The sequence below is a fragment of the Epinephelus lanceolatus genome, chromosome 11 (assembly GCF_041903045.1).
Source record: "Epinephelus lanceolatus isolate andai-2023 chromosome 11, ASM4190304v1, whole genome shotgun sequence".
Lineage (NCBI taxonomy): Eukaryota > Metazoa > Chordata > Actinopteri > Perciformes > Serranidae > Epinephelus > Epinephelus lanceolatus.
In genome coordinates, this window is record NC_135744.1 from 43002618 (window position 1) to 43026479 (window position 23862).

Sequence of the window (23862 nt, forward strand, 5' to 3'; positions counted from 1 at the left end):
TTAATTCTAAAATGTCATCCATTCAATTTTTATTTGTATATAGTGGGGAATCTGTGTCATTCATCCATGTACTTGTAAATAAGACCTAACAGCTCAACACCAGTGTGTACAGAGAACCTACTGATAGGAATAAACCTTCACACTGAGGTGGTCTAAAGAAAGGCCTTCCTTCGTCAACTGTTGAGAGCCTAGAGAATCTTTAGCACAGAAAATGCATTTGATGAACAAGCAATTGATAAATGCAACCGTTTCAGGGACAGAGGGTATAGTGGTAGAGAACAGTTTTACGGTGGCCGAGAGAGGTCACAACACACGTTAACTCCACAAAACCCGCAAATCCACACAACACACACACATTAAGAAAACACCCCCAAATTCAGAAAACACATTCATCGATTTTGCAACACATACGCTGCAAATCCTCACAACACAAGCAAATGAGATAATGCGATGCAAATGCTCACAATACAAGCAAGAAGCTAAACGCTCTGCAAAAACGAAAAACACGCCAAAATGAAGACAACAACGGAAATGTCTCCAGGGGGACCGTAATCAGTAACGAACTTACTGGTTGTTGACATTTCCAGACTTTCCTCAAGACGCAGGTCAGAAGTTTAACATTTGTTTTAGGTGGAAGACAAGTAAGTGCAAAACTTGATCCTCTATAATGTTAGCATTAATAAACACTTACCTGTTGGAGCACATCGATGTGTCGTCGATTCTGGTCCGAGCATCTAAGTTGTTTGTGGCAGAAAAAAGCAGGTCTGTGAGTGATTACGGTCCCCCTGGAGACATTTCCGTTGTTGTCTTCATTTTGGTGTGTTTTCGTTTTTGCAGAGCGTTTAGCTTCTTGCTTGTGTTGTGAGCATTTGCATCGCATTATCTCATTTGCTTGTGTTGTGAGGATTTGCAGCGTATGTGTTGCAAAATCGATGAATGTGTTTTCTGAATTTGGGGGTGTTTTCTTAATGTGCGTGTGTTGGGTGGATTTGCGGGTGTTGTAGAGTTTGCGTGTGTTGTGACCTCTCTTGGCCACTGTACAGTTTGGATAAAGTAACAAGCACAGATAGAAATATTTAATTAGCATCTAAACCTCTCAAACTCAAAAAACATTTATGCTATTACTTTCTCCCCATTAAGAGGAGTGTCAAATAACACTGGCATATCTTATCCAGCAACCCTTTAGTTAATCATGCCTTCAAAAACATTCCCATTTTTTGCCAATAACCATGCCAGCAACCTAAGAGACCTGCTGGTCAGAGCTGTTTATTATAAACTTTCCCAGCATGTTCTGTCCGACCCAACAGGTAGCAATTTTCCATGTTTGAATTGTGCCCAGTGTAATGCAAAGATCAGAGGGGATGTTTTTCTGCACCCTCACACTGGTAAAAAGTTCCATATTAAAAACAGGATAACTTGCAAATCCAGACATGTGATTTACCTTTTGAAATGTCCCTGCGGGTTGATAAGATAACAAGACAAGACAAGACAAGACAAGACAAGACAAGACAAGACAAGACAAGACAATCCTTTATACATCCCATTTTCTGATAGGTCAAATTAAACAGGAATTGAAAACGAGAAATTGTGAACATCAAAGTAGCATTGGGAATAGGGAAGAAAAGTCCCCGGCGGGCAAACATTTTTATACAGCTGGCTATGATGTTTGTTCCCTCAAATTTCAAGGCATTGGAATTGTGTATCTTTTCAAAAGGGGTGGAGACAAGGATAGATTTTTGATACAGAAGGAAGTTTAGTGGATACACACACTACAAACTGACAGCCCTAAGGGCTTGAATGAAGAATTGATTTTAGATTGCTTCTTCTAATTTATTGTGGTCCCTACTTTTCTATTATCTTATATTGAGAGTACTGTGGGCATATTTACCTCCGCCAAGGAGGTAATGTTTTCGACGGCGTTTGTCTGTTTGTCTGCAAAATAACTCAAAGTTCTGATTGAATTTTAATAAAATAAAATAATAAAATGGCGGGAAATCCGAGTTGCTTGGTGGAGGTCTGCGCTCTCTGAGTGCTCTAGTTATTCTTGCTTTTATTCCTGATATCATTTTCTAAAAGTGTGTCTATGGTGCTCTTTAACCTCCCTGTAAAGGAGACCAATTAAAAAGTAACTAATTGACATACATGTACTGAAGTCTCTAATTTTTATCTAGTTATCTAGTTTATCTTTGACTTTTTGTGGATATATTTTTTTCCCCGTCACTATGTCTTTTTCCTATTGTTCTTATTCTACTATATTTTTCCATATAACTTCGTAACTGCTTAACAAGATCTTATAATCTTACATGCATGTCCTTGTTTTTTCTTAGATTCTCCTGAGATTTTTAACATAATTGCCAGTGTTCTATCTGTTTTTTGATCTTTGCCAGTACGATGCACCTTTTATTTATATATATATTGTCTTAAGATTTTTGGAGTTGTGTGTACTGCTATTTTTCATCACAGTTTTTAATCACACACTGTAAGATTTCACAAAGACTGGGGATCTTGAAGGGTCACTGTTAGGAAGACTACAACTAGAGTGCTTTTGAGATAATTTACCATCCTGCTCCTGGTGGAAAATATTACGCCAAACTCCCTTTAAGAAACATGACATATTATGGATCTTTACATGTCTGCAAAATCATTTAAAAATTAAGATTTATCACTAAAATAAGTGCTGGTTGGATCAGATACACGCAGAATAGAACAAGACTCTTGTTCACTCCACATCTCTGCCAGTTTCTCCTCCTTTTCTACTGTCCATGACAACCGAGACTTGTTCACATTCTTTTACCTTTGCAGAATCCCCTCCATGTTTACTGCGTACCCCGTTTGCTGCTAGAGAGCGCACACTTATTGGTTGTTGACAGTGCTGATGTCTGAACTTTGCTATTTGCATGACAGAAGACCGAATGAAAGAAGACTAAAACGTGATAATATTAAACATGTTTGATTTTATCGGTATGTCAAGACGAGAAAAAGACTGATTGAAGACAGCTTGAACTGAGTTTTATTACCACCTCACATCAAACCATTGAGATCACGGAAGAGTGCACCAACTGAGGTAAAACTCAAAAGCTTTGTCTGTGACAGTGAAATTGCTTGAGAAGTCATTTGGTGCAAGGCCAGCATTAGATCACAGATACAAGCAGTGAAGAGCAAAAGAGGATGTGCTGCATATGCTCACTTGTAGAACACAGTGTCCTCTGGGAATGCAATCCTGCGGTTCAGAGGCAAGGTGGATGGATTTTGGAGAAAGAATGTAGTCAGGGTTGTCTTAAGTCGACATAGCACCAGAAACAAAGTATAGAGAGTTCCTGGATTTCAGTCATTGTGGTGCCAACACAGATGTTGAAACAGTAAAGGATGGTGCTAGAGTAGCTCTAGAATAACACAGTAGTTCCATCTGACAAGCCCATCCAGGTGGAGGGGACTAAATGAGAAGATGTGCTAATTAGCTGTATGTTATTGTAGTTTGACACCTTTTCAGAAAACTTCATATTTGGACTTTTTTTTTTTTTTTTTTTTTTTTTTTACCTTTATTGCTGACCGTGTTAGCAGTGTAAATCTTTCACTAATATGAAGGGGGGTTCGGTGCCTTGCTCAGGGGCACCTCGGCAGTGCCCAGGAGGTGAACTGGCACCTCTCCAGCCACCAGTCCACACTCCGTATTTGGTCCAGACAGGGACATGAACCAGCGACCCTCCGGTTCCCAACCCAGGTACCTATGGACTGAACTACTGTCGCCCAGTGATGAAGTATCCCTAAAGTTAAACAATGCAGACGTGATAGTGTGACATGAAATGGGTGGAAGGACAGAGCTCATATATAGTCTGTGAGGGTAGGCAAACCTTACAGACAAGCTCAGCTCACATGGCAAGAAGCACAGATTGAACCTGCTAACTGTCTGCAGAGGGGAAATGTATTTGCTTGATTTCAGATTTTTCATGTGAACTCGACAGGCATGTCTGCTGACGTTGGATCTTTGTTGCTGTGGGCATACAAACTGGAGGAAATTGTATTTTACATCAATTAATGTTTTAATTGCGTCTCTAAAATGCAAATCAATCTGATCAATTTCCCTGCTGGACAGAAGTTTCAGGCTTACTGAATAGAATGATGTTTTCCACTCTGACTACAGTGCCATGCTGTGTGTTTCTCTTCATTAATGGGGCAATGTTATTCACTTTGAGGAGTAAAACAATATGTACCTCCCGTTATATTCTTCTGTTCAGCCTTCTTTTTGCAAACACTGTACAAATGGTACTGGGTCAGTTAAGTCCTGTTTCCACCAAACATTTTTGGTATGGTACCTTTGGAACCGAAAGAATCCTTCAGACATGGTACCAAAACTGTAGCATTTCCACTGTGAACCATACCTTAAAATGTTGGCAGGGTTGTTGTCACTCACTGCTCCATCCAGCAGTCACTGTATTTCCTCGTTATTGGCGACAGAGGAAAGTCTGTGCCTTGTTTATCGTCCACAGAATGAGACTGCATGCCAACATTTTTAGAACAAAATAGCTCAAAACATTACAGGCTGCAGTGAGAATCTCTCTCCATGGGATTTTTTAAAATAGCAGGTTTGTGCACTTAGTCCTTCTCAGGCCAATTCGGGGGTTTAGTGTTGCTGTAGCCTGATGCTCCACAACACTTTTCTTTACTCAGAGTGAGGATTAGAGTCTATGCAGTTCACATAACCCGGCCGAAATTAAAAATGAACTTCTTAGATTTTGGTGGTTAAAGGTCAAGGTCACTGTGACCTCATAGGACATGTTTTTTTGTCAATCAATCAATCAATCAATCAATCAATTTTATTTATAAACCCCAATATCACAAATCACAGTTTGCCTCCCAGGGCTTTACAGCATACGACATCCCTCTGTCCTTATGACCCTCACAGCTGATCAGGAAAAACTCCCCAAAAAAACCCTTTAACGGGGAAAAAAACGGTAGAAACCTCAGGAAGAGCAACTGAGGAGGGATCCCTCTTCCAGGACGGACAGACGTGCAATAAATGTCGTACAGAACAGATCAGCATTACAAATTAACAGTAATCCGTATGACACAATGAGACAGAAAGAGAGAGAGAGAGAGAGAGAGACAGAGACAGAGGGAGATGCAGGACAGATGGTAATGACAGTAGCTTACAACAACATTAATGAAAGTAATAATATTATAATTATAATTCTGGCTATTGTGGTACAGTAGGTTGAAAGTATATATTAATATCTGATAGTATACATATGTGACAATAATCATATGTGTATAATAACAATAGAAATATGACTAATGATGGCAGCAGCAGCAGGAGGCATCTGGCAGCACAACCACACACGTCACACTATCCAGGCACCGCTGTGATATGAGTTAACCTGAGAGACAGTGGAGCACAAAGGCTCTGGAGAAGAAGCCGAGTTAGTGACATGCAGTATGGCCGAGTTAGCAAGATGTAGTAACAGGACATGAGAGAGAGAAGGAGAGAAGGTACCCAGTGTATTATAGGAGGCCCCCCGGCAGACTAGGCCTAAGTCAGCCTAACTAGGGGCTGGTACAAGGCAAGCCTGAGCCAGCCCTAACTATAAGCTTTATCAAAGAGGAAAGTCTTAAGTCTAGTCTTAAATGTGGAGACGGTGTCTGCCTCCCGGACCGTAACAGGAAGATGATTCCACAGGAGAGGAGCCTGATAGCTGAAGGCTCTGGCTCCTGATCTACTTTTGGAGACTTTAGGGACCACGAGTAACCCTGCGTTCTCAGAGCGCAGTGTTCTGGTGGGATAATATGGCACTATGAGCTCTCTAAGATATGACGGAGCTTGACCATTTAGAGCTTTATAAGTTAACAGTAGGATTTTATATTCAATTCTGGATTTTACAGGGAGCCAGTGCAGAGAAGCTAAAACAGGAGAAATATGATCTTGTTTCTTAGTTCCTGTTAGTACACGTGCTGCTGCATTCTGAATTAGCTGGAGAGTTTTTAAGGACTTACTAGAGCTACCTGATAATAGAGAGTTACAGTAATCCAGCCTAGAGGTAACAAAAGCGTGGACCAATTTTTCTGCATCTTTTCGGGTCAGGATAGGCCTAATTTTTGCCATATTATGTAGATGAAAAAATGCAGTCTGTGAGGTTTGTTTTAAATGAGAATTAAAAGACAAATCTTGATCAAATGTTACTCCGAGGTTTCTTACAGTAGTGCTAGAGGCCAGAGCAATGCCATCTAGAGAAACTATGTCATCAGATAAAGAGTCTCTGAGTTGTTTGGGGCCAAGAACAATAACTTCAGTTTTGTCTGAATTTAACATCAGGAAATTGGTGCTCATCCAGGTTTTTATGTCTTTAAGGCAGTTATGAAGTTTAGTTAATTGATTACTTTCTTCTGGCTTCATCGTTAAATACAACTGTGTATCATCCGCATAACAATGGAAATTTACAGAGTGATTTCTAATGATGTTACCTAAAGGAAGCATAAATGGAGTAAATAGGATTGGTCTGAGCTCAGAACCTTGCGGAACTAAAACAAACTTTAGTATGTAAGGATGATTCATCATGAACGTAAACGAACTGAAAACGATCAGATAAATAAGATTTAAACCAGCTTAGTGCAGAACCTTGATTCCATGAATCAAAGATTAATACACTGTTTTTGACAAAAATTTACAAAAAAGACCTATAAAATACAACAATGGAGTGATGACATCAAAAAGGTCAAAGTTCAGCTTCACTGTGACATCATCATGCTGTGCAAAAACACTTCTCTGGCCATTATTCAACGTCATATCTCAGGAACAGAAGGGGAGACATTTGGTCAGATACTGAATTGGTGACTCTAATAACGAAACTGTGCTGATTGTATAGATCTAGTATAGATGTGTCTTATTTTAAGTGTAATGAGATTTGTTTTGACTAGAAATGAGTCATTTTGATTAGAAATAAGACAAATATTTTTGGTAAGATTTTGAGTTTTTGCAGCATATACTTCATGATGTGTTCAAATGTGACTACAAGTAAAGGAAATTTGGGTTTTTGTGAGAAGACATACAGTTGGGGATGAAATGTGTTTTCTTGGTTATATGAAGCAATTTCATTTGTTGATGAATGCAGCTGAGTTTGTGTTCTGAGGCTTCTTGCCTTTATTTGTTTATTTTTGAGCTATAAACATTTCCGTTGCAGAATCGCGTCAGAGTGACAATAAAGCTACTTTCCTTTCTTGTATTTCCTGAGATTTTTTTAAAGTATTTTTACTTAAGTAATTTTTTAAGCAAATACTTTAGTACTTTAACTTTAGTAATATTTTGACTAAACTACTTTTACTTGTATTGGAGTAATATTTGACAGGGAGTATCTGTACTTTTACTCCAGTAATGAAGTTGTGTACTCTGTCCACCTCTGACCATGAGCGCTTTGTGGAGTTATAGAACGAACCACAAGGAGGTATTTCTAGTTCTCTTTTATTACTCTGTTTAATCTCTATATACAAACTCTACATTCAGTGAATGTAGAGTCTGTAGGCAAACCCCGGAGATCTTGCCTCCTGAAGAAGAGCGGAAGAGCCCTGGTTTCCGATTGTTGGCTGTTTGCAGTCCGCATGATATTGACCGATCACGTTTGAGCTGGCTGCAGTTGCTGGTCCATGCGGTGAACTAACGAGGCGGAAGGTAATTGGCGTCACTGCAAACTCTGAATCCATCGCAATGGTTCAGCATATTTACTTATATATAAATGGAAGTCGGAAATGGAAATTTGCCTCCTCCGCCCAAATCAAACCGGAATGCCAAAAAATCAAGGATTTGCCCCCAGAGGTTGTATCGTCGTCTGCCCGAAGTCAGACGCCTAATACAGCCGATGGGTTCCGAGAATGCTCTGTGTTTGACAGTCCTCCCAAATTATTGTTGTGTTATATGGTTCTGTGTTTTCTGTGCACTTGTGGTTTTGAGAGGCACTATAGGAATAAAGATTACTTAATTATGTACATGTTTCAATTGTGTAAATCATTGATGACATGGACCAGGGGGTTGGAGAATGATTAGAGGGAGATTACGTCACCTATTACTAAGATGTTAACCATGCTGACGTGATCGGTGTCATGTGAACATGGTTTAGGTCCGGGCAAAGCTGATATACAACGTGTAGAATAGATAGAACCCGGCAGACCAGCTCTGCTCACATGAAAATAAACACAGATGATGGATGAACGATGTGACTCAACAGGTGTCTGTGCTTAATGGGTGTTGGACTTTCATTGTTCTCACAATACAACAGGAAGAGATTTATTGTGCTTTTATTTGACAGTGACATCAGCAGGTTAAATTTCTCATGTCTTCAATGCTTCTCTAAGATGTCCTATGCAACTCAGTCTCAGACCAACATCACTGTTGGACGGGGCTTACTGGAAAGAGTGATGCTTTCCACTCTGACTACTTTACCATGCTGTGTGTTTCTCTTCATTAACGGGGTCATGTTATTCACCTTGAGGAGTAAAACTGTGTTTCGTGAGACCTCCCGTTACATTCTTCTGTTCAACCTCCTTTTATCAGACACTCTACATATGGCACTGAGTCAGATACTGTACCTACTGGCTGCTAGTAGAATAAGGCTGACATATCCTGTCTGTGGTGTTCTCATGATGTTTTCTAGTCTCACAACCAGTGTCTCTCCTCTCACACTGGTGGTGATGTCTCTGGAGAGATATGTAGCTGTGTGCTACCCACTGAGGCACTCTACCATCATCACCATCAGAAACACAGCAGGGGCTGTCATTGTGGTTTGGACTTTCAGTTCACTAAATGTATTCACAAGAGTTCTGTTACTGTTAGATTTTCCATTTGAAGATCTGGAGAGTCTGCAGATGAAAGAATTCTGTGCCAAGGAAAGCATGTTTTTTGACCCAACATCTCATGATTATGACAAAGCAAACACTTATTTTCTGTTTATATCAGCTAGTGTTGCAATTGTTTGCTCTTATATTGGTGTGATGATAGCAGCCAGGTCAGCCTCCACAGGCAAAGCTTCAGCTCTGAAGGCTCGTAACACACTGCTACTTCATCTGGTGCAGCTGGGCCTCAGTCTCCTGTCAACTATGCACAACTCATTTATTGTAGCCTTCTCAACAATTGCCACAAGGACAGCTCTTGTGCGCATCCACATAATTTTATATGTGTTCATTGTCATTCTCCCCAAGTGTCTTAGTCCCCTAATTTATGGTCTCAGAGACCAGACTGTCAGATCTGGCCTTGTGGTCAATCTGTGCTTTAGAATGAAACTCTCAGTCATCACAGGGAAGGGTGAAATATCAGCATAAGATACATGGAATGATCTAATCTCTCTTTTTTAAGCTCATGTTGTCATCTGACCCGCATTTATAAGTTAGCATATCCAGTGTTCATAAGGGAAAACAACTTGAAAACAACTGTTCAACTGTAGTTTTGTCGGTATATCCTAAATCCACATATAAAAGCCAACAACAAAACAACTAACAAAAGATGTTAGTCACAATGATTTGAAAGGGATTTGTTCAAGTTGTTGTCACTCATATACAGTCAGGTCCATAATTATTTGGACAATGATACAGTTGTCATCATTTTGGCTCTGTACACCACCACAATGGGTTTTAAATGAAACAATGAATACCTACTTAAAGTGCAGACTCTCAGCTTTCATTTAAGGCTTTTTTCAAAAATGTAGTATGAACCATGTAGGAATTACAACCATTTCTTCACACAGTCCCCCGACTTTAAGGGCTCATAAGTATTTGGACAAACTAACATAATCATCAATTAAACAGTCAGTTTTAATACTTGGTTGCAAATCCTTTACAGTCAATGACTGCCTGAAGTGTTGGACACATAGGCATCATCAGATGCTGGGTTTCTTCCCTGGTGATGCTCTGCCAGCCCTTTACTTTACTTTACTGTAGCCGTCTGCACTTCCTGCTTGTGTTTTGGGTGTTTTGCCCTCAGTTTTGGCTTCAGCAAGAGAAACGCATGCTCAGTTGGATTCAGGTCAGATGATATGACTTGGCCATTGCAGAACATTCCACTTCTTTGCCTTAAAAATGTCTTTGGTTGCTTTTGCAGTATGCTTCAGGTCAATGTCCATCTGCACTGTGAAGCATCGTCCAATGAGTTTTGAAGCATTTAGTTGAATCTGAGCAGATAATGGTGCCCCAAACACTTCAGAATTCATCCTGATGCTCTTCTCAGCAGTCACATCATCAATAAATACAAGAGAACCAGTTCCACTGGCAGCCATACATGGCCATGACATAACAGTACCTCCACCATGCTTCACTGATGAGGTGGTGTGCTTTGGATCATGAGCAGTTCCTTCCCTTCTTCCTTCTCTTGTCTTCCCATCATTCTGGTAGTTGATCTTTGTTTTATCTGTCCATAGTATGCTGTTCCACAACTGTACAGGCTTTTTAGATGGTTTTTGACAAACTCTAATATGGCCTTCCATTTTTAAGGCTAACCAATGGTTTGCATCTTGTGATAAACCCTCTGTATTTATTCTAGTGAAGTCTTGTCTTGCTTACAAGAGCAGCAGGATGAATTCTGAAGTGTTTGGGGCACCATTATCTGCTCAGATTGAATTAAATGCTTCAAAACTCATTGGACGATGCTTCACAGTGCAGTTGGACATTGACCTGAAGCATATTGCAAAAGCAACCAAAGACATTTTTAAGGCAAAGAAGTGGAATGTTCTGCAATGGCCAAGTCATATCATCTGACCTGAATCCAACTGAGCATGCGTTTCTCTTGCTGAAGCCAAAACTGAGGGCAAAATACCCAAAACACAAGCAGGAAGTGCAGACAGCTACAGTAAAGGGCTGGCAGAGCATCACCAGGGAAGAAACCCAGCATCTGATGATGCCTATGTGTCCAACACTTCAGGCAGTCATTGACTGTAAAGGATTTGCAACCAAGTATTAAAACTGACTTTAATTGATGATTATGTTAGTTTGTCCAAATACTTATGAGCCCTTAAAGTCGGGGGACTGTGTGAAGAAATGGTTGTCATTCATACACGGTTCATACTACATTTTTGAAAAAAACCTTAAATGAAAGCTGAGAGTCTGCACTTTAAGCAGGTATTCATTGTTTCATTTAAAACCCATTGTGGTGGTGTACAGAGCCAAAATGATAACAACTGTATCATTGTCCAAATAATTATGGACCTGACTGTATGTGGTTTCTTCTCAACTAAATGTAACTGGGGGGGGGGGTCATTACGCGTCGCCGCTGAAACGTTCACTTACAGCCTCTCTTTGGCGTTTGAGCAGCTTTACAAAACTCTTGAACATGTAATGGCTCCTTAATTTGCAAGTTGACTTTACATAGACGGCATATCTTTTCAATTTCTCCTGACATTGTGTTGTTTGGTTTGTTCACCGCTCCGCAACATGCGCATTAAGGCCCAAACATACTCGGGCGGAACATACGCAGAACGGACTCCGCGGAGGCCCACGCGGACTCAAAGCAGATGTCCGCAAGCCCTGTGCACGCAAAGCTCAGATTTTACGACCGCGCGGACTCCGCTCCGCGCACCAGTGACTGCTCGGCATGTATTTTTCACATCGCGGGGATTTTTCACGGACATTTTTACAGGAAACTACAACGCGGAAGTGCGCTTGACTATGAAAGCCCGAATGACTGCGGACATTCCTCACGGAGTCCGCTCCGCTAATAGTAGGCCCGAGTATGCTTGTGTCGAACGGGCGGAGGCGTTGATCTCCCCCCCCTCCCCCCACCCTCTGCTCTCTCACTAAGCAGCCTCCCTCTGTCTCCTCTCACTCAGCCTCGATCTCGTCAGCATGCTCCACACATGCGCTGTCTCCCCCCCACACCTCGTGATTGCATCGTCATATAAAAGAGACATCGTGAAAAAACCCTTCTATCGCCGATGGGCGATCCGATCGCCCATCAGCACAACCCTCGGCAGATCAAATCACAGTGTTTGTTCACAACCACTTCCAGGCTCAGTATCACCTGTGCCATGTTCATTAAATGAAGCCACGCTAAGCAAACATTGCCTCAATTGGTTAGTTTTTAGTCATCTACAAAATATCAGTATCAGTTTAAGTGTATGTTATATTTAGAATATTTTCATCTCCTTTACCTTGCTGTCAGACAACAAGTAACTGAAGCCATTTTCTCAAAGTCACCAGACTCCACTGATAAAAACAGTGATTTTCCTTTGCAGAATACAACTGTTGTTGATCCACTCCTGCCTCAATACCTTAGTGTGTAAACCGAAGCCTGTTACCGATTTTTTTATTTTAGGTGGGTGTTGTTAGAAGAATAAAATACGTTTTGCTGCAGCCCTTGTCCACAGCAGTACATTGTTTAGCTTCTGTGCCGGTGGTTTATCTGAAATGCTAGTAAAGCAACACAGCACATAAGATAAGCACAGCAGAAACGTCAGTGAGGTCAGACGATTGTGTTTAATCAATCCATCAATCAATCAATCAATCAATCAATCAATCAATCAATTTTATTTATAAAGCCCAATATCACAAATCACAATTTGCCTCACAGGGTTTTACAGCATTCGACATCCCTCTGTCCTTTGGACCCTCACAGCGGATAAGGAAAAACTCCCAAAAAAAAAAACCTTTAACGGGGGAAAAAAACAATACATCTTTAAATGTTACAGTTACAGCTGAAATGAGTTTGCTGATTTCATATATCTCTGCAATGGAAATTACCATATATTTCCAAATAGTCGCCCAGTGGCAAATAGCCACCGGGCACCTAATAGCCGCCGGGGGTTTGACCCCATTTTGCGTATTAAACGCCGGTCCGATTAAACGCCCGGGCGATTATTTCCTCATTCATTGCCTCATGGCTGTCCCTCCTTGAGGGACTGTTTGCGCTTTTACGCACGGGTCGGTGGTGAAGTGGTGCACATGACTCGTGCTGTGGACGGACGGACAGACAGCCATGTATCTAAAACAGGTAATACATCTGGCTACATCTTTCCCACATCAAATATCCGTGATTGCCTTGACCCGCTTGCGTAAAAGCACACACAATTCCGTGTCCTCTCACCACGGATGCTGTGATTTGATGGCCCGGTACTCATTGTAGCCCACTCTTATAAGACCCAATAATAATAAGTTACTGTGGACCTATATGCCATGCCTTTTAATAAAATTACCAGAAGAGTTCGCTGAAAAACAGGTAATGTCAGCCTGAATTACTCATGTGCGTCCCCGGTGAAAATTGCCGACATACATGAGGAATACAGCTTCTACAGACTCACCATAGCTTACTGTCAGGACTCAGGGACCAGAATTCAGGATGGTGGACCGTTGGAATGGCGATATTTCGGTGTGGCGGCCTGTAACTGTTGGTTAAATGGCCCGTTCAGTTGGTATTCGGATAACTGGGGCTTTACTCTTATAATGCAATAGCACCACCCAGCGGTGAAACCCGTATACACGAAAAAAATGACCCACTCAAAATGTTTAGAGATTTTTGTACACAAACTCACTCCTACATTATACAGTATTTTTGCACTAAAAAACATACTGGACAGGAACTGTAACCAAATAACGGCCTGGTGCAGGTCGGTGGAAAAAAAAAAAAAAAAAAAAAAAGCCTTGAGCAAATAGGCCCTGGTTCTTTTAAAGGCCTGGGGTCAAAACTGATTTTGTGAAATAAACGCCCAGGCTACTATTTGGAAAAGTGCGGTAAATGCCAGTTGTCTAAGTGGAAGTGATTGTTGTTAGTGTGACATCACTGTGAATTGATCTATAGTGGGTCAAGGTGCTTTTTCATTTTTGTACCATTTTAATAAAATTGGCTGGTCTACCAATGTTTTTCACCCAAGGGGGCATTTTCCCTCACCTAACCCCTGATCCCACCACTGGTTGTACTTCATGTTAGAGCTTCTTCTGTGCTTTTTTTTTTTTTTTTTTTGGAATAATGGCAGATTTCTTAAGTTGCATAATAATGTTTAAATTGGTTTAGGAAATGTACCCATTAAATGAGGAACTAGGTTTGAGTTTTTTGTTTTTTTTTTATTTCCTGTTAATATGTTTATAGTACCTTTAATCTATGCACCAAAAACCAGAGCAAATTCTTTGTAAGTTAAGACCAACTTGGTTGACCAATTTTGATTCTGATCACACTGGTTTATATAAGACACTATTTCTGTTGGGAAAAGTTAAGTCACACGTATGTGCACATTGTAATATAGTTGTAAATGCTGAACATCTAATAATGTATTGTGTCAAACGTGATGGAGAAAAGGTGAGGTTGCATAAAAGGGTGAGAGAGGCCAGTCGAGAGCCAGATTTGGAAGGGAAACTAGGAACTAGAGCTGGCACAATATCAGACTTTCATTACACAGACATAATGGCCAGGAGAGAAAAATAATAATAATGCTAATGCTGTCAGTCAAATTCATCTTCAACTTTGTTTATTGTGCGTTTTGTCTCTATATTGGCAAATGAATTAAACTCAAAATCCAAGTGTAGGGAGGTGGAGAGAGTGTCTGTAACCATAACTGTAAAACAAACTGTTGAAAAAGAGCAATGACATGTAATGGATAGTGAAAGGGCAACCAGATGGTGTTGGGGAAGAAAGACAAAGCAAGAACAAAAACAAACAGAAATGGATTAAAGGTCTAGTGTGTGTCGGATTTAGGGGGATACATTGGCACAAAATGGAACATAATATAACAAGTATGTTTTCTTTAGTGTATAATCACCTGAGAATAAGAATTGTCGTGTTTTGGTTACTTTAGAAGTTTATATCTACTTAGGGAGCAGGTCCTTGTCTGTGTTGATCGCCATGTTGAACTGCCATGTTTCTACAGTAGCCCTGAACAGACAAACCAAACACTGGTTCCAGATGGGGCCGTTCACATTTTCACATCGACCACTGTCGTAAGCAGCCCCTCCCTGACGAGCAGCATTGCAACAACAAAAACTTTTTTTCATGTAAAATTGTTTTTTGTTTGTTTGTTTGTTTTTTTTGCTGTTTTGGAATGGAAGGAAGGAATGGTATTCATACTAATTAGATCCATTTCTGCTTATTTTGACAGTTCCCATCACTTACACCTATTCTCACACAGGTAAGCCAGCAGTTTAGTCTGCAGATTTTCAAAAACCTTCTAGATATTCCAAATTTTACACATTATTGATGTTATTCAGCTTTTAAAGCCAGCAAATCAGTTTAGCGTCAGCTTTTCATTAACTAAAAATATTCAACATTATTGGTATCATCCAACTTTTCAATGACATTCATACTAATTAGACCCATTTCCACTTTTTCAACTATACTTTAATTTATTTTACACTTTAAAACCCGCAATTTAATGTACTGTGTTTGAAGCTATAGTTGGTAATCCTGTTCAGAAACACTTCTTGTTATATTGGTTAAAATGGTCCTTCCATCCTGAGAGTAGTCAATACATAATGTGTTCAGAAAAAGGAACGAAAAAAATCCGACCTCTGTGGCAGCTGCAGGCCTGTAAAAACTCTGACCAATCCCTGCCATTCGGTGCGAATGGAAAGAACCAATCAGATGGCTTCATGTTTCGTCCTGCCCGAGCCCCCCTCTGTCCCTCCCTTCCTCTTCCCTGTGTGCACTCATCACGTATCACCGTTGCTGGAAATATTCAGCACACTCCTCAGCAGAAATACTGCGTTAGCAGGAGTTTGCTGAACAGTGGCAGAGAAAATGCAGCCAAAAGTACCACTTCCAGCATTACTTGCAACGGCTCGCCCCACTAAACAGGCTGAGAAAAGAAAGTCGGGGGCAGAAAAGGCTGCGACGAAAAAGGCTTTGGATAAAGTGAGAGGACAAACCAGACATCAACATCGGTGCAGGTGAGGTTGCTGTCTTTCTGTTGGACAGGTAATTATTTGTTTGCTTCGGAGGGATTTGTTATTTTACTCGGCTCTCCTCTGCCCAGCTGACTTCTACTGCAGGATGTGCGTTAAAGTTTGTGTGGGGCCATGGCTTTGGACGGAGCACTGACGGGAGGGGGAGGAGGGGGTGGAGCTTAGAGGAGGTGCCGCTTTCAAATCTGCTAGCTCTCCAACATTACCAACTATAGCTTTAAGGTAATGTTTAAAAAAAAATCCACATCATTAATACATTAAGGTTATTATTAGGGATGGGCAGCACAAGCAAAAACACTATTTGAAAATCATGGCAACTATTTGACAATTTTTTGAATAATTGAAAAAAAACTAGCTGGTAGCCCATCTCACACCGCTGTAGCAATCCTATACTGCCCTTGTGCGGTTAGGAGCTGAACTGCATGTCAAATAAAGGGGGGAAATATGATGGCGAATAGTAATAGTCGCATTAAAAAAACGATTTTTCAAAAATAAAACGACTATTTGACATTCGAAAATCGTGACCCATCCCTAGTTATTATTCAACGTTCAAAGCTAGCAATTCAGTGTAGTGTCAGCTTTTCAAGATCCAGCATTCACACCTGGAGTTTCCTCAGAAATTGAAATCTCGAGTTTTTTAGATTTTGTTCAAAGGTCATGGTCACTGTGGTCTCATTCATCATTTTCTTGTGTACGTGATATCTCAAGAACACTTTGAGAGCATTTCTAAAAATTTCGCGAAAAACACTGCCACTTCAACCCAAGAATGAACTGATTAGAAATTGCTGTTCAAAGGTCATTGTGACTTTGCAGAACATGTTTTTGTCCATAAAACATGAACTCATACTGTATTTATGACAGAATTGAACAAAAATGTCTCATATAATACAATAATGAAGTGATGACATTTCATATCCAAAAGGTCAAAGGCCAACTTTACTGTGACATCATTATGCTGTGCATAATTTTCTGGCCATTATTCAACATCATATCTCAGGAACAGAAGGCGAGACATTTGGTCAGATCCTGAATTGGTGACTCTAATAATGAAACTGTGCTGATTGTATAGATCTTTTGTGCGTGAAGCATCATTGTTTCAGAATTTATGACTTCTTTGCAGCAACATTGAAATTTGCAGTATTGTCCTCTACAGGGCTAAATATGAGCCTGGACAAACATGGATGTAAACTGTAACTGCAACTTGGAATAAAGTAATAGGAATAAAGTTTGCTTAATTATGTGCACATTTCAACTGTGTAAGTCATAATGACATGGACCAGGGGGTGGGGGAATGATAAGAGGGAGATTACATCACCTATTACTATGTTAACCTTGCTGACATGTGATAGTGTCACGTGAACATGGTTTAGGGCCGGGCAAAGCTCATATACAATGTGTAGAATAGATAGAACCCTGCAGACCAGCTCTGCTTACGTGGAATTGAACACAGATGATGGATGGATGAAGAGATTTATTGTGCTTTTATCTGACAATGACATCAACAGGTTGAATTTCTCATGTCTTCAGTGCTTCTCTAAGATGTCCTATGCGACTCAGTCTCAGACTAACATCACTGTTGGACGGGACCTACTGGAAAGAATGGTGCTTTCCACTCTGACTACTTTACCATGCTGTGTGTTTCTCTTCATTAACGGGGTCATGTTATTCACCTTGAGGAGTAAAACTGTGTTTCGTGAGACATCCCGTTACATTCTTCTGTTTAACCTCCTTTTAGCAGAGACTATCCAGATGGCAGTGGGTCAGTTACTGTACCTACTAGCTGCTTGTAGAATAAGGCTGACATATCCTGTGTGTGCTCTTATTATCATGTTCTCCAATCTCACAAATGATATCTCTCCTGTCACACTGGTGGTGATGTCTCTGGAGAGATATGTAGCTGTGTGCTACCCACTGAGGCACTCTGCCATCATCACCATCAGAAACACAGCAGTGGCTATCATTGTGGTTTGGATCTTCAGTTCATTAAATGTCCTCACAAGAGTTCTGTTACTGTTAGATTTTCCATTTGAAGATCTGGAGAGTCTGCAGATGAAAGATTTTTGTGCCGAGGAAAACATTCTCCTTGACCAAACGTCTAATGATTATGACAAAGCATACACTTATTGTCTGTTTGTATCAGCTAGTGTTGCAATCATTTGCTCTTATATCAGTGTGATGATAGCAGCCAGGTCAGCCTCCACAGGCAAAACTTCAGCTTTTAAGGCTCGTAACACACTGATGCTTCATCTGGTGCAGCTGGGTCTCAGTCTTGTGTCGACTATGCACAATTCATTTCTTGGAGCCATCTCAACAATTGTCACAAGGACAGTTCTTGTGCGCATCCAAATTTTTTTATATGTGTTTATTGTCATTCTCCCCAAGTGTCTTAGTCCCCTCATCTATGGTCTCAGAGACCAGACTGTCAGATCCAGCCTTGTGTACCAAACATGCTTTCACCTGAAACTCTCAGAAATTACAGCCAAGGCTGAAATATCACCCTAGGATACATGTAATAATTTTATCTCTCTTTGTTAAGTTCATGTTGTCATCTGACTGGCCTTTAGAAGTCAGCATATTCACTGTTCATAATCAAGCAAAACAAATTCAAAAGTCATTTTTCAAATGATGACATTTTTTAAAAAACAATTTTTAAGTGTACTTTTGTCGGTATGTCTTAAATCCACATATAGAAGCCAACAACAAAATAACCAATGTAAGGTGTTAGCCACAATGATTTGAAAGAGATTTGTTCAAATTGTCATTTCATTTTGGATTTAGTCTTCTCGGATGTGTGTTCTTCTCAGCTGAATGTAAACAGGAATGTGTAAAAAAATATATGAACTGGCAAACAAATTTAATTCTGTTTTTGTAAATGTTGGGCCTAATCTTGTAAAGTCTGTAAAAAATCATGACTGGGAAATACAGGGTAGCTGGAATGGGGAAAGTAAAGTGTTGCAGTCTATGTTTCTTGGAGAGGATAGTAAAACTGAAAAATAAAAGGCATCAACTGATGGTGATGGGATAGACATGATTATAGTAAAAAGAAGTTTATTGGCTGTTTAACCAAACCACTTTGTTATATCTTTAATCTTTCTTTTCATACAGGTATTTTCCCAAACAGAATGAAAGTAGCAAAGGTTATTCCACTTTTTAAATTGGGTGATAAATACAGCTTTACTAATTACAGACCAGTGCCCTTGCTTTCACAATTTTCACAAGCAAAAGTGCTTGAAAAATTGTTTGAACAAAAATCAGATACTTTTATTGAAATAAACTTTAACTTTTTACTTTTTTACTTTAACTTTTTATTTTGTATATCAGGGACATATGTAAAACGTCAGATATGTTGCAATTTGTGTTGTTTGCAGATGACACAAATTCTTGTAGTTCAGGAGATGATTTAAAAGTTTTATCAGGAAGTTTTACAAATGAAATGGTCAAACTGAAAAGAGGATTTGATGACAAGAAATTACCCTTAAATGTGAATGAAACTAAGTTCATGGTTTCTACTAATAGGGAAAGGATGAAATGGTTTTAATGTCTATAGATGGAGTTTACATTGAAAGAGTGTCTCAGTTTAGATTATTGGGTGTGTTAATGGATAATAAAATGTCCTGGAAATCTATAGCACATGTGAAGTAAAATGTGTTTTGAGCACAGCAAAGAACGTGTTAGATCATAAGGCAATGAGAATTCTGTACTGTTCACTTATTTTGCCATACTTTAGTTATTGTGTGGAGGTGTGGGACAACACATACATGAGTAATATTAAGCCCATACTCATCGTCCTCCGCTTATCCAGGTCCAGGTCATGGGGGCAGCAGCCTCAGCAAAGAAGCCCAGACAGTCCTCTCCCCAGCCACTTCCATCAGCTCTTCCGCGGGAACCCTGAGGCATTCCCAGGCCAGCCAGGCGATGTAATCCCTCCAGCGTGTCCTGGGGCAGCCCCGAGGTCTACTCCCGGTTGGACATGCCCGAAACACCTCCCAAGGGAGGCGTCTGGAAGGCATCCTTACCAGATGCCCGAACCACCTCAACTGGCTCCTCTCGATGTGGAGGAGCAGCGGCTCTACTCCAAGTCCCTCCCGGATGACCGAGCTCCTCATCCTATCCCTAAGGCTAAGCCCAGTCACCCTGCAGAGGAAACTCATTTCGGCCGCTTGTATTCGCAATCTCGTTCTTTCGGTCTTTCGGTCGCTTTTTGGCTAAGCTCCCTTTTCACCACGATGGACCGGTTAAGGGCCTGCATCACTGCTGACGCCACCCCAATCCACCTGTCAATCTCCCGCTCCATCCTACCCTCACTCGTGAACAAGATCCCGAGATACTTAAACTCCTCCACCTGAGGAAGTACCTCCTCCCCGACCTGAAGCGGGCAATCCACCCTTTTCTGGCTGAGGACCATGGCCTCAGGCATGAAGGTGCTGATTCTCATCCCAGCCGCTTCACACTTGGCTACGAACCGTCCCAGCAAGAGCTGGAGGTCACTGTTCGATGGAGCCAGGAGGACCACATCATCCTCAAAAAGCATGGACGAGATCCTCTCGTCACCGAACCTGACACCCTCCACCACTCAGCTGCGCCTAGAAATTCTGTCCATAAAAGTTATGAACAGAACCGGTGACAAAGGGCAGCCCTGGCGGAGTCCAACCCTCACTGGAAACAGGTCCGACTTACTGCCGGCCACGCGAACCAGACTCGTGCTCCTTCGGTACAGGGACTGGATGGCACTTAACAAGGGGCCACCAACCCCAGACTCCCGGAGCACCCCCCACAGGATGCCCCTGGGGACATGGTCATAAGCCTTCTCCAAATCCACAAAACACATGTGGACTGGTTGGGCGAACTCCCATGTCCCCTCCAGCACCCTGGCAAGGGTAAAGAGCCGGTCCACGGTTCCATGTCCGGGACGAAAACCACATTGCTCCTCCTCAATCTGAGGTTCAACTATCAACCACTATCAACCAACAGAACCTCTTTGGAGCCGATCGATAGTCTTCCTCCATGGCCTCACCGAACTCCTCCCACGCCCAAGTTTTTGCCTCCGCGACTGCCGCTGCTGCGCTCCGCTTGGCCTGCTGGTACCTGTCAGCTGCTTCCAGAGACCCACAGACCAACCATGCCCTGTAGGCCTCCTTCGTTAGCCTGATGGCTCCCCTCACCTCTGGTGTCCACCAGCGGGTTCGGGGATTACCGCCGCGACTGGCCCCAGTGGCCTTGCGGCCACAGCTCGCAACCGCCGCCTCGACAATGGCAGAGCGGAACAAGGCCCATTTGGACTCAATGTCCCCCTCTGCCCTCGGGACGCGGTTGAAGCTCTCCCGGAGGTGGGAGTTGAAGTTCATCTGGACAGGTTCTTCCGCCAGGCATTCCCAGCAGACCCTCACTGCTCGTTTGGGCCTGCCAGGTCTGCACGGCGTCTTCCCCCGCCATCTGATCCAACTCACTACCAGGTGGTGATCAGTTGACAGCTCTGCTCCTCTCTTCACCCAAGTGTCCAGAACATATGGTCACAGGTCAAATGATACATCTACAAAGTCAATCACTGACCTGCGACCTAGGCTGTCCTGGTGCCACGTGCACTGATGGACATCCTTATGTTTGAACATGGTGTTAGTTATGGCCAAACTGCGACCCACACAGAAGTCCAATAACTGAACACCACTCAGGTTCAGATCAGGCAGGCCGTTCCTCCCAATCATGCCCCTCCAGGTCCTGCTGTCATTGCCCACGTGAGCGTTGAAGTCCCCCAGCAGAACAATGGAGTCCCCCGGTCGGGGCACTGTCCAGCACCCGTCCCAGGGACTCCAAAAAGGGCGGGTATTCAGAACTGTTGTTCAGCGCATAAGCGCAGACAACAGTCAGGACCCGTTCCCCAACCCGAAGGCGCAGGGAAGCAACCCTTTCGTCTACCGGGGTGAACCCCAACGTACAGGCAGAGAGTCTGGGGGCTATCAGAAAGCTCACCCCGGCCCTTCTGATAGCCCCCAGACTCTCTGCCTGTACGTTGGGGTTCACCCCGGTGATGATCGATCCATCGATCGACCCAAGTCCTTGAGAGGGGTTAGTCTCTCTCCTTTGCTGGAGTTGCTCCAGGGGAAAGGCGGAGGAGCAACTCCAGCAAAGGAGAGAGTCTAACCCCTCTCAAGGACTTGGGTTCCAGAGCCAGAACTATGTGTCGAGGTGAGGCCGACTATATCTAGCCGGTAGCGCTCAAGCTCTTCCACAAGCTCCGGCTCCTTCCCCACCGGAGAGGTGACATTCCATGTCCCAAGAGCCAACTAATGTTAAGCCATTGGTTATATTACAGAAAGGATTAAAGATTTTTGTGCTGAAGAAGACACGTTTGTTGACCCACTGTCTAATGATTATGACAAAGCATACACTTATTTTATACACTCTTACATTAGTGTGATGATAGCAGCCAGGTCAACTTCCACACACAAAGCTTCAGCTCTGAAGGCTTGTAACACACTGCTGCTTCATCTGGTGCAGCTAGGCCTCAGTCTCATGTCAAGTATGCACACCGCTTTTTTTGGCGTTATCTAAAGTGTCTAAGTTCCCTCATCTATGGTCTCAGGGACCAGACTGTCAGATCCAGCCTTGTGTACCAAATATGCATTTGGACTGAAACGCTCAGTCAAGGCTGAAGATAACCCTAAGATACGTGGAATGAAGTAACCTGTCCATATGTGTGTTAAGCTCATGCTGTCATCTTACTGGCTATTGTAAATTAGCATATCCAGTATTTATAATAGAACAACAAACAAATTCAAGAGTCATTTTTCTCAAAGATAACATGTTTGTTTGTTTGTTTAGAATAAGAATGTTCAACTGTAGTTTTGTCAGTATTGAGATTGTCAGTCTTAAGGCCAAAACGGAGAGGATGAAGAAGAGTTTCTTTCCTCAGTCCATCCTGAACTAGTGACTTTGACTAACCGTAACTCATATTTTACATAGTCATAATGCATCTACCTGATTTACATGAAAATAATACTCATCATATTGTTTCTATATTCTGAAACTCGTCATGCTCATACCTTTTCATTGTTTCACTGCTCATCTCTCTAAACTACCTGTTCAAAATATCCTCATACAGCAGTTTGTATATCAAACCAATTAGCGCCCTACAAATGACATTATGTATGTAATGTAAAGTTAAATAGGTTAGGTTTAGGCAGTTAAGATTACTTGATCAGGTTAAGGAAAAGAAACGTCCTCCTGGGGCGTCGGTGGCTTAGTGGTAGAGCAGGCGTCCCATGTACAAGGCTGTTGCCGCAGCGGCCCGGGTTCGACTCCAGCCTGTGGCCCTTTGCTGCATGTCCTTCCCTCTCTCTCTCTCCCCCTTTCACACTTAAGCTGTCCTATCAATTAAAGGCTAAAATGCCCAAAAAATATCTTTAAAAAAAAAAAAGAAACATGTCCTCCTGTCCTGTGTTTGTTTGACCCAACCACCACCCCAACCTACCTCTGCATGCAAACTACTTACATCTGTATTGCCGTCAGCGCATTGGTCATGTGATTGCAGCCTTTTAAATTACATGGTTTATATGCAAATTGTTGTGCATTACTTTTCATTATTATGTCTATAACCAGTGCACGAGAACAGCCTGTGCTGTTATATAATTTTATTGTAACCTTATGTACATTCTTTTACTTATTTTTATTCTATTGGTACTCAATAGCGTCACCTTAAGGGGAGCAACTCAAACTCAGTATGGTGGGTGTTTAGTGTCATCAATGATAGAAAAAGCTTTCCTACGTACAGCTGTACTGTAAAGGCCATCCACTGACTTTTGTTGGCGACCTTCTGTCATCCCTGCTTCTTTTTTTTTTCCCGATCCTGGCCAACTTGTTTTTATTAGGGTCACCTAACCATGACTGAAACAAAAGTGACAGAAGTCTAAGTAATTGTTAATTTATTTAAATTGTACTTTGATTTCGATCCAACCTAAATAAATAAAACTAGCTTAGTTAGAACTCTAGTACTCATCAAGACTCAGTTTGTAA

At 41.7% G+C, this 23862-nt stretch overlaps 2 protein-coding genes across 2 annotated transcripts; both read left to right on the plus strand.

Annotated features, from left to right (window-relative positions):
• The first annotated feature begins 8337 nt into the window (after window positions 1-8337).
• On the plus strand, window positions 8338-9300 carry LOC117247289 (odorant receptor 131-2-like). The gene has a single exon (XM_033611712.2). The coding sequence runs from the start codon at window positions 8338-8340 to the stop codon at window positions 9298-9300; it is 963 nt and encodes a 320-aa protein (XP_033467603.2).
• Window positions 9301-17391: 8091 nt separating this feature from the next.
• Window positions 17392-18354, plus strand: LOC117269225 (odorant receptor 131-2-like). The gene has a single exon (XM_033646116.1). It carries the CDS (start codon window positions 17392-17394, stop codon window positions 18352-18354), a length of 963 nt encoding a protein of 320 aa, XP_033502007.1.
• The last annotated feature ends 5508 nt before the right edge of the window (window positions 18355-23862 follow it).